This window comes from Acinonyx jubatus, chromosome E4 (assembly GCF_027475565.1).
Source record: "Acinonyx jubatus isolate Ajub_Pintada_27869175 chromosome E4, VMU_Ajub_asm_v1.0, whole genome shotgun sequence".
In the NCBI taxonomy this organism is placed as follows: Eukaryota; Metazoa; Chordata; class Mammalia; order Carnivora; family Felidae; genus Acinonyx; species Acinonyx jubatus.
Genome location: NC_069395.1, coordinates 51,834,977 through 51,852,897, shown reverse-complemented (window position 1 = coordinate 51,852,897; position 17,921 = coordinate 51,834,977). Strand labels below are relative to the sequence as shown.

The following is a 17,921-nucleotide window of genomic DNA, read 5'->3' as shown; positions in this document are numbered from 1 at the left end:
GCATGGGCGGCTTTTGGAGATCCACAGTTTTAAAGAATCCTCAACTGACATCTTTCATGGGGAAGGGGAAGCCTTGAAAATATATTTGCCATTCTGTAACATGCTGTCTCCTCAACAAAGCCCAGAGTTCCTTGTTCCTTGTTCATGAAAAAGGAAGTGACAGAGCACCATCAGCAATGCTCCAAATTGGGATAGAATTAGAACCTTTTCCCTCTTTCTTCCTTTTTTGTTCCTTTTTCTTTTCTCTCTGTCTGTAATCCTTCTTCCAGTCCCTAATACACACACCCATGAGCTCTGGATAAAAGTACAAATTAAGCAATCAGAACTATAACTGTATAAATCAAAGAAAATTAAATAAGTAAAAGGATGCTAATGCATCTTTCAATTCTTAAAATTAGGCAGAGCTCTGGAAATTGGTGATAATGAAGAAAAAGCTCCTTTCAGATTCATTAGGTAATGTTTCCATGATCCAATTTTTCTCTCATTAGAAGAGTGTGATAATATCATCATTAGCAGAAGAAGGTTAAGACAGAACAATAGTACTTCAAAAGACATCATTAGGAGGGTGAAAAAGGCAGGGCACAGACTAGGGGAAAATATTGGTAACACACGTGTCTGGCAGTGACTTGTAAACAGAATGTATCAAGAATTCCCATGAATCATCAGTAATAAGACAAACAACCTAATGAAACAAGTGGGCAAGAGCTTGAAGAGAGTGTCACAAAAGAATATATATCAGTTGCCTAAAAGTACGTGATGGTACACCCTACATCTTTAGCCATCAGGGAAATGCGAATTAAAACCGTAGGAATTAATAAAGAGAAAGAGACTGGCAGTATCAAGTATTGACAAGGACGTGAAGCATTAAATATTCATAGTTTGCTGGTGTGCGTGTGAAAACTGAGTTACAACCACTTGGACAGACACTTTGGCAACTTGTTATAAACAAGTTAAACAGACACTTGTCATTTCAACCTTGAACTTCCACCCCTAGGTATTTACCTAAAGAGAATGAAAATCTATATCCATGAAAAACCCTTGTGAATAGATAGCAGTTTTATTCTTACTAACCAAAAACAAAGAAGCCCAAATGTTCATCAGCGAGAGAACGGATAAACAGATTGTGGTATGTTTACACAGTAGAATAGTACTCATCAATGAAGAGGAATGACCTGCTAATGTACACAACCACATGGAAGAATCTCAGAAACATTATACTGAGTAAAAGAAGCCAGACACGAAAGAGTTTATATTAAATTATTACATTTGCATGAGAGTGTTTAAAAAAATCAAAGCTAATAATATGTTGTGAGAAAAACCAGATCAGGGGTTGCCTAGGGGAGGTGGTTTGACTGCAAAGAGGCATGAGGGATGTTATGGAATGATGGAAATATTCTTTAATAATGGGGTTACATAAGTGACCCAGTTCAAGGAATTGTGTGACTAATGTATGCTTTTCACTGAATACAAACTCTATTTCAAGAAAGTTGTTTTCTTTTGTTTTGTTTTTTAATTAAAAAATGTTTCAGATCCGGTACTTTAACTACCTTGGCATATGGGAGCTACTACACTTCCCCTCCTCCCAGTGGTGACTCTTCCTAGTAATCTTTGATAACCACTGTCCTGGACAGAGACAGTTTTTAGACTCACAGAATCATAATGCATTGTATTAAATGCATTAAATAGAAATCCCCTCACTAAAACGAAGCACAACACATAGATGGGATACATGGGATGGGATACATATCCAGGATTCAAACAGCACCATCGGTATATTTGTCTTTGCATTAGAACTCCACAACTACTCTAGAACCTACCCACCCTCTTCTACCCTTTGCTCCTGCCTTCCATGGTTTCATTTGCCTGACTATAAACCGTAATGGATCTTTGAAAAGTAGGTGTTCTGAATATCTCTTTATTCCAAATTCTGAAGATGAACCTGGAGATAATGGGGCATTTAGAATTGCTTTAGAAACTATATAGCATCTTTGAGGATCCCACTGTGCTAATGATTCACACAGTTAAGTTGCAATTGTGGTGCACAGCCTAGGGACAAGTTCAAGTAGTAGTGTGATGTTAACGTACATTAAAATCTGTGAATATTTACAGTATTTCTTTCTCTGCGTCTTTTCTCTAGGCCTACTCTGTCTACGATGAAGACATTGGGTACTGTCAGGGACAGTCCTTTCTTGCTGCTGTATTGCTGCTGCATGTAAGTAATTTTCCATGTGATAAATGGCATGGTGCTTCCAAGTTTATTTTATTTTCTACTTGGTTTTCTTCTTCCTTCCCATTTTCCATTTATCTGATGGAGATTACACATGGCATGTCTTTTTTAAAATGTACCTTTGGTGATAAAGTAAGAGATCTGATGTCAAGTACAGGACAGTTTCTCAATTGAATTAATATTGCTAGCAAGAAGGGAATAAATTGCTTATTTGGAGTTATTTTTAAAGAGAACCCTCTAGAAATAAAGAAGTCAGTGTAACTGCTCAAATATGAGCAGGACTAGGACCATTATGAAGGAATATGGCAAGGAAGTCTTCTCTTTTCTGCAGTTTATTTTTGTATACTCTCTTTCCTCTCAGTCACCTTCATTTAACAGAACATTTATTGATCATTGGTCTGTCAGTGCCGGGCTAGGAAGTGCAGTTACAAATATGAATAATTTATTATTTGTGTTCTGGAAGGCCTCATAGTTCAGGGTGGGACACCAGTACTATAGGCACATACTTATTCTTTTTATTCTTTTTATGTGTCTTCATGGATTTTTCTGACGGTCACTAAAGACCTTATAGTATGCTAAGTAAAAGCAATACACAGAGTAAGAGCACAGAAAGGAGAATTACCCAACTCAGCTCTGCCAGAACTTTCAGGAAAGACTTTCTGGAGGAGATGGTAACCTTGCCAAGACATAAATAATTTAGGTTGGGAAAGGGGAGGGGGGGAGTAGAGATAGCTAAACACAAACATGAACAAATGCATGGAAACACATAAGGGCACAGCATATAAAGGGAATAATATGAAATTACAGTTTTTGTTCAGTTACTGTTGGAAAATTTATGCTAGGAAGAGGTATGAGGTAAAAATGGTTAGATGGGCAGGGACCAGGGGTGCCTGGGTGGCTCAGTCGGTTAAGTGTCTGACTTCAGCTCAGGTCATGATCTCACAGTTTGTGAATTTGAGCCCTGCGTTGGGCTCTGTGCTGACAGCTCAGAGCCTGGAGCCTGCTTTGGATTCTGTGTCTCCGTCTCTCTGCCCTCCCTTCTCTCTCTCTCTCTCTCTCTCAAATAAATAAATAAACATTAAAAAAATTTTTTTAAATAAAAAGATGGGCAGGGACCAAATTATAAAGACTCTAATCATGTCAAGAAATGTGGGCTTTATTCTAAAGCTAAGGAGGTGCCATTGATCTGTTTGAAACAAGGGAAAGATAGTGAGATGTTCATTTCAGATAAATTCTTCTTATACCTTGTAGAGGGTAATTGAAGGGAGCAAGCAGGAGCAGAGAGACCAGTTAGGAAATATCAGTCTAAATGAGAGATGTTGAGAGCCAGAGAAAAAGAAGCAGAATAAGAAGCATGCAAGAGGCAAATTGGTTAAGTTTTATGGAAGGATTAACAAAGGAAGAGTCAAAAGTAATATGTCTAATTTTCTAGCTTTGGTGACTGAATTACTTGGATTTTTAGCTGAGAAAGAAAATAACATCCATTGAGATTGAGTGGAGAAAAATGATTAGGAGTTGATGATGAACTTTGTTTTGAATTCTTTGGGTTTGGGATATTTTGGGGACATCTGAGTGAAGCTGTCCGCCAACCAGTTGGATGCTGGAGACTGATGCTGGGGGGAAAATCACTGCTGAAATCATGAGAGTAGATGAGATCATCTAAGAAAAATAGAGTAAAACAGTATAGAGCCCAAGAACTGAATTCCAGATGTTGAAAGGATTGATGAGGAGGAGGAATTCTTGGCGGATTTCTGATTTCCAGGAAGGAAGAAGCAGTGCCGTCACATGTGGCAAAGAGGTCCAGCAAGTTTAAAACACAAACAAGCATTTCTTTTGGGTTTGCATTCTGGACATGAAGAGCGATTATAGTAGATTCGTGGTCCTGATTCTGATAACTTGATTCTAATGATGACAATGATGTATTGTAATAAATCACTTTATTTAACTTTGAGTTTGATATCTCCCTCCGTTGCATTATCATCTGTTTGTGGCCTTCTTGATCTTTGCCTTGTTATCCTCTTTCTTTGATTTCTCCATGGCCCATCTTCTTGGTATTCTCTGTGATAATCAAGCACTTCATGGCCACAAATTCCCAGGGCCCTTGTTGTGCTACAAAACCTACCTAGTGTCTAAAATAGCTAACACAAGAGGCTGCTGTAGGCAGTGACACTGATGTCTTCACCAAGGTTCAGAATCCCGTTTCTTCTAAATGTTTTTTTTTTTAATGTTTGTTTATCTATTTTGTGAGAGAGCAAGAGAGCGTGAGAGAGAGCCAGCAGGGGAGGGGCAGAGAGAGAGAATCCCAAGCAAGCTCTGTGCTATCAGCACAGAGCCCAATGCAGGGCCCAGTCCCATGACCATGAGATCATGACCTGAGCCAAAATCAAAAGTCAGACGCCCAACTGACTGAGCCACCTAGGTGCCCCAGAATCCCTTTTCTTCCAAAAGGAGCCTTTATAATCACTCTGACGAGAAGCTAAACCTGAAGCCATGGGTGGTGAAACTTTGTCTTCTACAAAGTAATCTTTGCGTATATCATAGTTTAGCATTTTAGACCTGTAGTCCTATTAAACACATTACAGTATATTGATTAAACTTCACTGAGAAGAACATCTTTCTGAGAAATCTGTTCTCACATTTAACAGAGGATTAATTAAATATAAGTTCATATTTATTTGGAAATACCTTACCATGAGAAAAAGAGATAGTGACCCAAATAACTAGAAAGCTCAAAACCTAGAATTTTTTTCCTACATTATCTACCCTCATCTTAGAAGGGTCACGTGGCAAGCTTGCATTCTAAACATACTCACAAAGTTGCTTTCAAGCTGTATCACAAGATGGCTAGAAATTCAGTCTAGTTTCTCACACCTTGTATAATAACAATTATGCAGTTGTTGCCATTGCTTATAAAAATAACTGGAAATACAGAAATACCTACAGAATCTTTGAAGAAAGGGTCACTGGTATGCAGCATAGAGTTAATGAGAAGCTTATTATTGTTGTTTTTAATTGAGAGTGTATGCAATAATTCTTTTAATCAGCATATTCCATTAAATGACCAACTCATCCATTAACCAACTCGAATAAGAGAAATCAACTGTAATTTTTTTCTTTTTCATATTTTTGCCTCTGTGGCGTAAGCAGGTAGAAGAATAAAGGCTAGCTTAAACAATTCATCAAATACGCTATCTCAGGTTCCAGGGAGATATGTTATTTGCTACTAACTAATTTTTTATCAGTTACATAAGCATTTGCTTCTTTTTGCTGCCAGACATGCTTTGGCAGCTCCATATTAATCATTGTCAGAATCTGCTTCTTTTCGGATACTGTCTTTTCCTCCCCCATGGTCATTTATATTTCACAGTCACTGCCTAAGAGAAGGGAAGATCAAAAATGAAAATATGTTCAAAAACAAAAGATTAGAATTTTTAAGGTTTTCCATTGTCTAAGTAATTTTAGGAAATAATTAATTTCTCTTTCTTGATACTTAGAAATTTCCAGATGCTTTGATAATAGCTTTGCAACTTGTAGTATTTTCAGCCGAAGAATTGTCTGTCACAGTAGATGCTATTATATCTATTGATAGAATTATAAGAAATTTATCATTTACGGTTGGAGAAGAATATTATGGCACAGATTGCTTGTAACCATTATAGTGTTCATGTGCCTTTGATGTTAAATATGCAATAATAATCAGTGATATCATCATTATAGTATTAGTCATTGCTTATTTGGAAATATGACAAATGATATTCTTGTATATATTTCATTCTAAATATCATATAAACTATTTTAAATAATTTTAACCCAATATGTTTTACTACCATACTTCTTGTCAAGAAGTTTAAAATTTTTTTTTCATTGAACACACATTTTTTTTAGACCTTCAGAAAATCATGTTCCTTTTTAAGGTTAAATTAGCGTATATATACTATTAATGGCAAGCATGGAAGCTTTCCAACTACAGAAAGGATTATTTTTGGATAATCCAGAATGTTTAAAACTATTGAATTAAAAAAAAAAAACTATGACTGGGCACAATTCCTTCAGAAACCAAAGGCTTTGTCTGACAAAGATATGCATACCCAGCAATTCCACTCCTAAATATATATTTTAGTCAAACTTATGCATATGTACACCAAAATTGTGTGTTAGAATTGTCCTCAGATCAGTGTTTATAACAAACACCTCAAACGTCTGCTGTTAGAATGTCTAATACTAGAATTGTAATTAGACATTAAAATGGAAAAATTGTGATATATTTAATAGAACACTATATAACAGTGAAATGAATGTTTTACACTACATAAATTAATGTGAATGAGTCATACAAACATAAGGTTTAGTAAGAAGAGTATACTTGGTATCATTTGTTATGTTTCCCTTTAGTGGAAAGTTCATAGCAGACAAAACTGAAGTCTATTTTTAGGATGCTACGTAGGTGGAAAATATAAATAACACCAATGAAGTGATTACTGATAAAGTCAGAATAGTGATTTCTTATTTATTTATTCATTCATTCATTCATTCATTCATTCATTCATTTTTGAGAGAGAAAGAGAGCACATGCGAGCCCAGGGAGGGGCAGATAGAAAGGGAGAGAGAGAATCTCAGTCAGGCGCCATGCTGTCAGACTTTGTGATCTCAAACCGTGAGATCATGACCTGAGCCCAAATTGAGTCAATGCTTAACTGACTGAGCCAGCCACCCAGGTAACCCAGGATAGTGATTTCTTGACAAATGAGGAGTCATTATTGGGAAGTGACATACCAGGATCTTCAAGAGTACTGACAGTACTCTATCTTAACCTGGGTGGTGGTTACATTTGTCTTTATAAATTATTTGGTTTCACTTTATGATCAAATTATTTATTAAAGCATACATTTAACTTTTATGCATTTTTGTGGGTTATATTTAAAAATGAAATAAGGTTTAAAAATTACAAGTTACAAATCCTTTAATGCAACTCCCCAAAAAGATAGGTTTAAGATAAGATTTAACCAGTGGACTTAAGAAATGAGAAGCAAAGCTACTTCTTAGTTTTATTAAAACATTTCTGCAGAACTGAAAATGGAAGATACTGAGTTCCTAGTGTCTTTATATGTATATGTAAGTAAAAGTACGTGTGCCATTATATTATTCAGCATTCTGCTACATGTGACATAACCTTGACTTAGAGTAGCTGAAATTTTTAATGAGCTGTATTTTTTAATAAGTCCTGTACTCCTAAATCATTTTTTTTCCTTAAGATCCAAGAAATTTTTCTGTTCCAAGTTAATTCTTGCTTCACTTCTTTTGAGCCATTTCATAACATCTCCATGTGCGTAAATACACTCAAGACATCTTACCTTTGAAAAACAGTCTCTTGATCTTCTCATTAACTACTGTCTTTGGTTTCTCTGCCCTTTCAAAGCTGAACTCTTTCATGGATAATGAAAGGCACAACTATACATTTGAATTGTGGTTTAATACCTTTCAAGTTTCCTAAACTCTCTGAGCTTCAGCTTCTTCATTTATAAAATGGAAGTAATATTATCATTCTTTTAGGATTTTTATGAATATTGAATACTTTATATTATTAATGAAAAAGGTCTTATTTTGTATCTGGCACAAAAAAAGCATGCAACCATGGAATTAAATCCAGGCTTTACTTAATAGATGTGTAGTTATTGGAAAATCACTTAACTTCTCTGAACTTCACTAGTTAATATTTAACATGTAAAAATAATACACACCTTACAGAATTTTTATGAGGATCAGATGGAGTCATGAATGAACGCCTCTAATAATACTATTTGTTGCTATTTTTTTCTAAAATTGGTAATTATTTACTCTGCCTTTTCTTTTGGACCCTTGTCCCACTAGCTTAAATCGATTGCACACAGCAAACTAGTATGTTGTACAATATGTTTTATTGCTTATAAATAGACATTTAATTTAAATATATTTTAGCATGTATTTGATTTAAAAGGAAAATGAACAGCTAGAAGTTTTCGTTTTATTTGCTTTCCAACTTGTAAACAGAAAATGAACACTCACGAGTTCATGATTTTCAGAGTTGTCACTAGCATCTTTCTTTGTTGAAGAAAACTAAAAATTAGTGGAATTTTCATTGCCTTCACGGAAAAACATAGATTTATTACAAAAATATATGAAACACCATCATGGATAATGGAAAATTTAGTTTTATCCTAAATAAGGGGATTATTTTATATTAACATATAATTTTACTTTGAAACATATGTTGATGTATCTTATATCAGGTGAGCCTTAAAAACTTTTGAAGTACTTAGACCTGCTTTGTTTTATGGTTCATTGCAGAAAGAAGCAATGAAGCTTAGAGACTGTCTCCATTCAGTGGTAGTACAGATGGCAGATACTTATCAACATTTGTTACCAAACAATGATTACATCATGATTGATTCTCAGATTACACATGTGAGTCAGGTCCTTAGTTTTGTATTTCATAGAGCCATGGATGATATTTTGATATCTTAAATTATAAGATGTTAATACTTATCTCCTCCTTTCCCCAATAAAACAGCACTGATTTTATGACAGAGATCCTATATGTATATAGCAAAGATGGGTATTCAATATTAGAGATCCCCATGCTCCAGATTCTTAATATTTTTAAAAAAAACGTATATTGGTTGGCAGTTCTGCCTGATTTGGATCCCTAGTCAATGGGCCAGACTGGCCATGGAACGTGTTCTGCTTTGCTCAGACAGGAAAGGAAATTCCCAGTTGCTGAGCTTAGCCTCCAGTCCTGACCAGAGAATCCAAGCTACTGTACATTCCATGTTATAGCCCTGCTCAGACAGAGACCCAAGTCAGAAGCCATGCCCAACTCTTGATCATAGCCTCTGGCCCTGCATAACAGTGACCCTGGGCAGACTCAAAACCTAGTCTACAGAACCACCAAGCCAGAGTGCCCAGCCTACAGTCTTGCCCAGGCTATGCTCCTACCCAATTGCTGAATACAGCCTGCAGCCTCACCTAGTTAGGAAACCTGGACAGTAATTTCACCTGAGCACAGAACACAGTCTCTAGCCTCACTCATCTGTGGGATAATAGCTGGAAACCCCTCTTGACCAGAGAGCCCAGGCAGTTACTCTATCCAACAGCAGAGCACAGTCAGTGGCTTGCCTGGTTGTGAAGCCAAGCCTATGGTCCTGCACAACTTTGAGATACGCCCCATGGCCCCACCTGAACACAAAGGCCAGCCAGCATCACCATCTGGTCAGGCAGGACAACCTGAGACCCCACTTGACCAGGGGCTGTTTCAGGGGCCAACCCATAACTCTGCCTAACTGGGGAGTCCAACCAGTGGCACCACCCTGCCAGGGAACGTGGCCTCTGACCGTGTTCATCTAAAAGTGATTGCAGAACCAAGCTAGTGGCCTCACCTAACCATGGAGCATTGCCAGCAGCCCCACCCAATCTGTGAGCCCACCCACTGGTCTTACTTGAATGTTTAGCACAGCCAGCAGGCTCACCCAACTGTGTAGCCTAGCCAGTACCATCCCCCCCAGATCTCAGAGCATGAGCAGTGGCCTCACTCAACTGGTCTCTGATAGCACGCCCTGCTTTCCCACAGATGCTACTAACTAACCCATTAGTACTTAAGCTGAGCTAACTGGTGAAGGTCTTTTCATGCCAAAGCAAACCTGTAATGTGTGGAAGAGGAGACCACTTAATCAAGTGTGCAGATAAGAACATAAGGAATCATGGATCATGAAGAATCAGGTAAACATGACACTACCAAAGGAAACTAATAAAGCTCAAGTGGCTATAAAGAAATGGAGGTCTATGAAATGTCTAATAAAGCATTCAGAATAATCCTTTCAAAGTTCAGTGAGCTACAAGAACACACAGATAACTAATTGAAGTTAGGAAAGCAAAATGAAGTCAAGAAAGAAATAGAAACCATCACAATACAGATTCTAGAGCTGAAGACTACAATGATTGAACTGAAGACTTTAATAGACAACTACAACAGACTCAACCAAATGTAAGAAGGAATCCGTGAACTGGAAGATAAGTCATTTGAACTGTCACGTCAGAGGAGCAAAAAGAAAAAAATGAAAAAAAGTGAAGAAAGCCTACAGAACTTATGGGACACCATCACATGAAGTACTATATGCATTATGGGAATCCCAGAAGGAAGTGAAACAGGGAAAGAAAGTCCATTTAAAGCAACAATGGCTATACACCTCCCGAACTTGGGGATAGAAAAGGACTTCCAGATTTATGATGCCCAGGAGACCCCAAATGGTTATAATCTGAACAGGGTTACACCAAGACACATTATAATTAAGTTGTCAAAAATCAAAGAGAATTTTGAGGACAACAAGAAGCTACTCACCACATACAAGTGAACTCTCCATATAACTATTTAGTATCTCAGCAGAAACACTGTAGGCCAGGAAAGAGTGGGACGATATATTCAAAGACGTATTGAGAGCAAAAGTATATCATACCTGGCAAAGCTAACCTTCAGAAATGAAGGAGAGATAAAGATTTCTCCAAACAACCAAAAGCTGAGGGAGTTCATCATCACTAGACCTCTCTTACAATAAACTCTAAAGGGCATTTATCAAGCTGAAATAAAAGGGATGCTCATTAACATTGTGAAAGCATATGAATGTGTAAAATTCACTGGTAATGGTAAATATGTAGTGAAAGTCAGTTTGTGTAATATATAGTGGTAGTACATAATTTACTTACAACTCTTGTGTAAAGTTAAAAAATAAATATATTAAAAATAACCATAACTACAATATTTTTTTCTATACAATATAAAACAGATGTATATTCTAACATCAATAACCTAAAGTGTGAGGTGGGGGGGAGAAGTAAAAGTATCCCATTTCTGTATACTATCAAAGTTGAGTTTTCCTAAGCCTGAAATAGGATGTTATAACTATAGGATATTTTATGTAAGTTTCATGGTAACCACAAAGCAAAATTGACAGTAGATTCACTAAAGAGACAAGAAGAGAAAGCATACTGTCACAGGAAGCCATTAAATCATAAAGGAAGACAGCAAAAGAGAAAGCAAGAAACAACCCACAAAAAAAGTCAGAACACAGTTAACACAATGTCAATAGTGAGTTGTTACCTATTAATAATGACTTTAAACATAAATGGATAAATTCTCCAATCAAAATATATAGAATAGCTGATTGAAAAAAGAAAATAAGACCCAATAATATGTTGTCTATAAGAGACTCACTTTAGTCTTAAGGACACATACAGACTGAGAGTAAAAGGAGAAAAAAACGTATTTCAAGCAAATTGTAACCCAAAGAAAGTAGAGGTAGCTATACTTACATTGGACAAAATAGACTTGAAGCTAAAAAAGGTCAAAAGAGACAAAGTCACCATATAATGATAAAAATGCCGTCAAGAAGATATAACAATTAAAAACATGTATTCACCCACATTGGCACACCTAATATATAAAGCAGATACAAACAGAACTAAAAGGAGAAATAAATAACAACTGTAATATTTGGGGACTTTAAAACCTCACTGTCAACAATGGATCATCTAGGCAGAAAACCAATAAGGAAACAGCAGATTTGAACAGCACTATAGACTAAATGGACTAAACAGACAAATACAAAACATTCCACCCAACACCAGCAGGATACACATTCTTCTCAAGAACTCATGGAACATTTTCTAGGATAGATCATATGTTAGGTCACAGAAAAGAATCTCAAGAAATTTATGAATATAGGACCTGTATAAGGTAGCTTTTACCATCACAGTGGTATGAAACTAGAAATCAGTAACAGGAGAAGAGTTGGAAAATTCATGAATATGCAGAAATTAAACAACACGCTCCTGAACATACAGTGATTCAAAGAAGAAATCATCAAGGAAGTTAAAAAATACCTTGAGAGAGGGGCACCTGGGTGGCTCAGTTGGTTAAGTGTCTGACTTCCACTCAGGTCATGATCTCACAGTTCGTGAGTTCAAGCCCCACATCAGGCTCTGTGCTGACACCTCAGAGCCTGGAGCTTGCTTCAAATTCTCACCCTGCCCCTCTTTCTGCCCTCCCCTGCTCATGCTCTGTCTTCTCAAAAATAAGTAAAACATTAAAAAAAGATCTTCAGAGAAATGAAAATGGCAGCACTAAATACCAAAACTTACAGGATGCAGTAAAAGCAGCTTTAGAGGGAAGTTTATAGTGATAGATGCATACATCAAGGAAATAGTCATATCTCAAATAACCTAACTTTATACCTCAAGGAGCTAGAATAAGAACAAGTTAAGCCCCAAATTAGTAGAAGGAAGAAAATAATACAGACTGCAACAGAAACAATGAAATAGAGAATAGAAAAGCAATAGAAAATATTAACAAAACTAATAGTTGGTACTTTGAAAATGTAAACAAAATTGACAGACATTTAGCTAGACTAACCAAATAAAAAAGAAAGAAGGCTCATATAAATGAAATTATAAGTGAAAGAAAAGACATTACAACCGATACCAGAGAAATACATAGTATCATAAGATTGCTATGAATAAGTATGCTCCCACAAATTTGACAACCTAGAAAAAAATGGATAAATTCCTAAAAACAGCAATGAAGACTGGAGAAATAGAAAATCTGAATACACCAATAATTAGTAAGAGGAGATTGAATCAGTCATCAAAAATCCTCCCAACAAATAAAAGTCCAGGACCAGATGGTTTCACTGGTAGAGTCTACCAACCCTTTAAAAGAACCATTAATACCAGTCCTTCTCAAACTCTTCCAAAAAGTTGAGAAGGGAAAACTCCCAAATTCGTTTTACAAGGCAAGCATTACCCTGACACCAAAACCATATTAAGGACACTACAAAAAAAGAAAACTGTAAGACAGTATACTCTTGATGAATATACATGCAGAAATTCTCAACAAAATACTAGCATACTGAATTGAACATCACATTAGAAGGATCATACACCACGAGCAAGTGGGATTCATCCCTGAAATGCAAGGATGGTTCATATGCAAATCATAAATGTGATATATCACATTAGTAGAATGAAAGATAAAAGTTGTATGATCATCTCAATAGATGGAGAAAAAGAATTTGACAAAATTCAACATCCATTCATGATAAAAATTCTCAACAAATTGGGTATAGAATGTACCTCAACATAATTAATGCCATATATGACAAACCAGTACCATCATACTCAATGGCGAAAGGTTGAAAGTTTTCCCTTTAGATATACAGATGACCAAGAGCTACAATAAAAGGTGCCCAACATCACCAATCCTCAGGGAAATGCAAATCAAAACCACGATGAAATATCACCTTATATATATACACATATATATGTGTGTGTGTGTGTATATATATATATATATACACACCTTATATATGTACATATACACCTTATATATATATACATATATATGCGCATATATACGTATATACACGTATATATACGCGTATATATACGTATATATGTGTGTATATATGTATATATACGTGTATATACACGTATATATACACATATATATACACGTGTATATGTGTATATACACATATATACATATATACACGTGTATGTATATATATACACGTGTATATATACGTATATATGTGTATGTATATACATACACGTGTATATATACGTGTATATACACACGTATATATATATACGTATATATATGTATGTATATATACGTGTGTATATACGTGTATATATATATACACGTGTGTATATATTGTATATATACACACATATATATGTATATATATATGTATATATGTATATATGTGTGTATATATGTGTGTACATATATATGTATATATATACGTATGTATGTGTGTATATATATACATATATATATATACACATATATATAGGACAATGGCTATTATCAAAAAGACAAAAAGTAACAAGTATTGGCAAAGATGTAGAGAAAAGGGAACCTTGTGTACTATTGGTGGGAATGTAAATTGGTGCAGCTGCTATGAAGATAGTACAGAGATTCTTCAAAATATTAAAATATTACTACCATATGACCTAACAGTTCAAGTTCTGGGTATTTATCCAAAGGAAATAAAAACACTGAAGCCAAAAGATATATGCACCCCTATGGTCATTGTAGCATTACTTACAATAATAGCCAAGATATTGAAGCAGGCTAAGTGGCCATGGATGGATGAGTGGATAAAGAAAATGTGTCTCATATATGTATGTGCATTATGCTAAATAAAATAAGTTAAACAGAGAAACACAAATATTATATGATCTCACTTACATGTAGAATCTTACCAAAAAAAGTTCATAAATAGAGAAAACAAATAGTTGCCAAAAGTGGGGGGTTAGGGGTGCGTGAAATGGGTGAGGGGGAGGTCAAAAGGTACAAACTTCCAGTTATTAAATAAGTAAGTCATAGGGATGTAATGTACAGCATAGTGACTATAGTTAATAATACTGCTTTGCACATTTGAAAAATGCTAAGAGATTAAATCTTTTCTTTTAAATAAAATTTTTTAATGTTTATTTATTTTTGAGAGAGAGAGAGCATGAGCAGGGGAGAGGCAGAGGGAGAGGGAGACATAGAATCCGAAGCAGGCTCCAAGCTCTAGGCTCTGAGCTGTCAGCACAGAGCCTGACGCGGGGCTCAAATGCACTAACTGTGAGATCACGACCTGAGTCGAAGTTGGGAGGCTTAACCAACTGACCAGCCCAGGCGTCTGTATAATGCTGAGATTAAATCTTAAAAGTTCTCATTGCAAGAAAAATCATTGAACATCTATGGTGATAGATGTTAACTAGACTTGTGATCATTTCAATTATGTACAGATATTGAACTATTATTTTACATATTATGTTACATACCTGAAACTAATATAATGTTATGTGCCAGTTATATCCCCAGTGAAACAAAGAAAAATAAAGCTTTTTCTTGACTATAAGACAAGGGAGACCACTCTCACCACTCATATTCCACATAGTAGTGAATATGCTAGCCAGAGCAGTCAGGCAAGAACAAGAAATCATAGATATCCAAATCAGAAAGGAAAAAAATGAAAGTCTTTCTTTGAAGATGACATGATCTTATGTATAGAAAACCCTAAAGACTCCACCAAAAAAACTGTTAGAACTAATCAGCAAATTCATTACAGTTGCAGGATCTGAAATCAACATCCAAACTTCAGTTATGTTTCTATATACTTAACAATGAACTATCTGGAAAAGAAATAAAATAATCCCATTTACAGTAGTATCAAAAGTTAAATATTTAGTAATAAATTTAAGGAGGTGAATTACTGTACACTGAAAACTATAAAACATAGATGAAAGAAATTGAAGAAGACATAAATGGAAACATACTCCTTCTCATGGATCAGAAGAATTGGTAATAACCAAAGTCATCTACAGATTCAATGCAATCCCTATTAAAATCACAATGATAAGGGTGCCTGAGTGGCTCTGTAGGTTGAGCATCTGGCTTTTGATTTTGGATCAGGTCATGATCCCAGGGTTGTGGGATCGAGCCCCACGTCAGGCTCCATGCTGAACATGGAACCTGTGTAAGATTCTTTCTCTCTCCCTTTCTCCCCCCCCCTTTGCCCCTATCCCCCACTTGTGCTCTCTAAAATTAATTTTTTTAATTTTAAAAACTTAATCCCAATGACAGTTTTTCAGAATTAGAAAAAACAATCTAAAATGTTGTGTGGAAACATAGAAGACCCTGAATGCCAAAACAGTCCTGAGGAGAAGAGCAAAGGTAGAGGCATCACACTTTTCTGATTTTAAACTCTCTTACTAAACTATAGTAATCAAATGATACTGACATATCAGTATCTCCTACAAAACTATAGTAATCAGTATGATACTGACATAAAAATTGTTCTGTAGACCAATGAAACAGAATTGAGAGCCCAGAAATAAAGCTATGCATATATAGCCAACTAATAATTTGACAAAGAAGCTAGGCATATTTAATGGGGAAAGGGTAGTTTCTTTAGTAAATGGTGTTAGGAAAACTGGACACCATATGCAAAAGAATGAAACTGCACCCCTGTCTTACACCTCATAAAAATTAAAATGGATTAAGTATTTAAATGTAAGACCTGAAACCACCTAGAGGTAAACATAGATAAAAATCTTTTTGACTTTGGTCTTGACAGTGATTCTTTGGATAGGACATCAAAAGCACAGACAACAAAAGCAAAGATTAACAAGTGGGACTACATCTTCATGGCAAAAGAAACATCCGCAAAATGAAAGGGCAGCCTACACAATGGGAAAAATATTTGCAAACCACATATCTGATAAGGATTAATATCCAAAACATATGAAGAACTGTAACTCGGGGAGGGGAGGGGGCGGATCACCCAATGAAAAAATGGGCAGATGACCTGAATAGACATTTTTTCCAAAGAAGATACTCAGAATCTAACAAGTATATGAAAAGGTGCTCAACAACACCAATCATCATGGAGATAAAAAACACAATGAGATATTGTCTCACACCTGTTAAAATAACTATTATCAAAAAGACCAGAGGTAACAACTATTGGCAAGGATGTGGATAAAAGGGAACCCTTGTACACTTTGGTGGGAATGTAAACTGGTGAAGCTACTATGGAAAACAGTATGGACGTTCTTCGGAATATTAAAAATAGAACTACCCTATGATCCAGCAATTCCACTTCTGAATATATATCCAGAAAGAATGAAATTACCATCTTAAAGTGATATTAGCACCCCCATGTTCATAGCAGCACTATTTACAATAGGCAAGACATGGAAACAACCTAGATGTCCATCAGCAGGTGAATGGGTAAAGATAATGTGGCATATACATATAATGGAATACTATTCACCCATAAAAAAGGAAATCCTGACATTTGTGACAGCATGGGTAGACCTAAAGGGCATTATGCTAAGAAAATAAGTGTGTATCAGTTATATGTAGACTCTAAACAAGCTGAAGTCATTAAAGAGAGTAGATTGATAGTTGCCACGGGGTGGGGGGAGAATGGGTGAGTGTGGTGAAATGGTACAAACTTTAAGTTATGAAATTAATAAGTTCTGGTTAACAGTTTGATGACTATAGTTGACAATACCGTACTGTATATTTGAAAGTTGCTAAGAGAGATCTTAAAAGTTACTTACTACACGAAAAAATTGTAACTATGTGAGGTGACAGATCTTTTAACTAATCTATGATGGTCATCATTTTGAGAAATATATATATATATATGTTATATTTGTAACATATCTATATATAATCATCACTTTGAACACTTGAAAATTACACAGTGTTCTATGTCAATTGCATCTCAATAAAGCTGGAGAAAATGGAATGATTAAGCTTACAATGAGATAAAGTTTTAAAATCCAGAAGTAGTAAATACTGAAAATCACTTACTCATTGTTTTGCTGCATTGTACTGTTATCTGACCTCTGAGTCTGTTTGTAAATGTTTTAATCTGGATGATGGAAATACTATCAAATGCTGCCCTGCTACACAGCACTTCTCAACTCCAGTCCATTTACTTTGTGCTGTTTGATGAGTTCTGGATAATGGCCAAATACTCCTAATGCTTTAGCAAGACCCCTATTACCCAACTTGTTAATAGAATTATTAGTATTATGTTTATTTGCATTGACAATGCTAATAAATTATTTAATTTTAGAAGTAAAATCTTGTGCCATT

At 35.6% G+C, this 17,921-nt stretch overlaps 1 protein-coding gene across 7 annotated transcripts in view; it reads left to right on the top strand.

Annotated features, from left to right (window-relative positions):
• RABGAP1L (RAB GTPase activating protein 1 like) overlaps nt 1-17,921 on the top strand; it is a 755,477-nt gene that overhangs the window by 466,571 nt on the left and 270,985 nt on the right. For all 7 annotated transcript variants that reach the window (XM_027074244.2, XM_027074246.2, XM_027074243.2 and 4 more), the window contains one exon: nt 2,138-2,212. In XM_027074244.2, the coding sequence (XP_026930045.2) occupies nt 2,138-2,212 (75 nt within the window). The remainder of the gene's footprint in view (nt 1-2,137; nt 2,213-17,921) is intronic.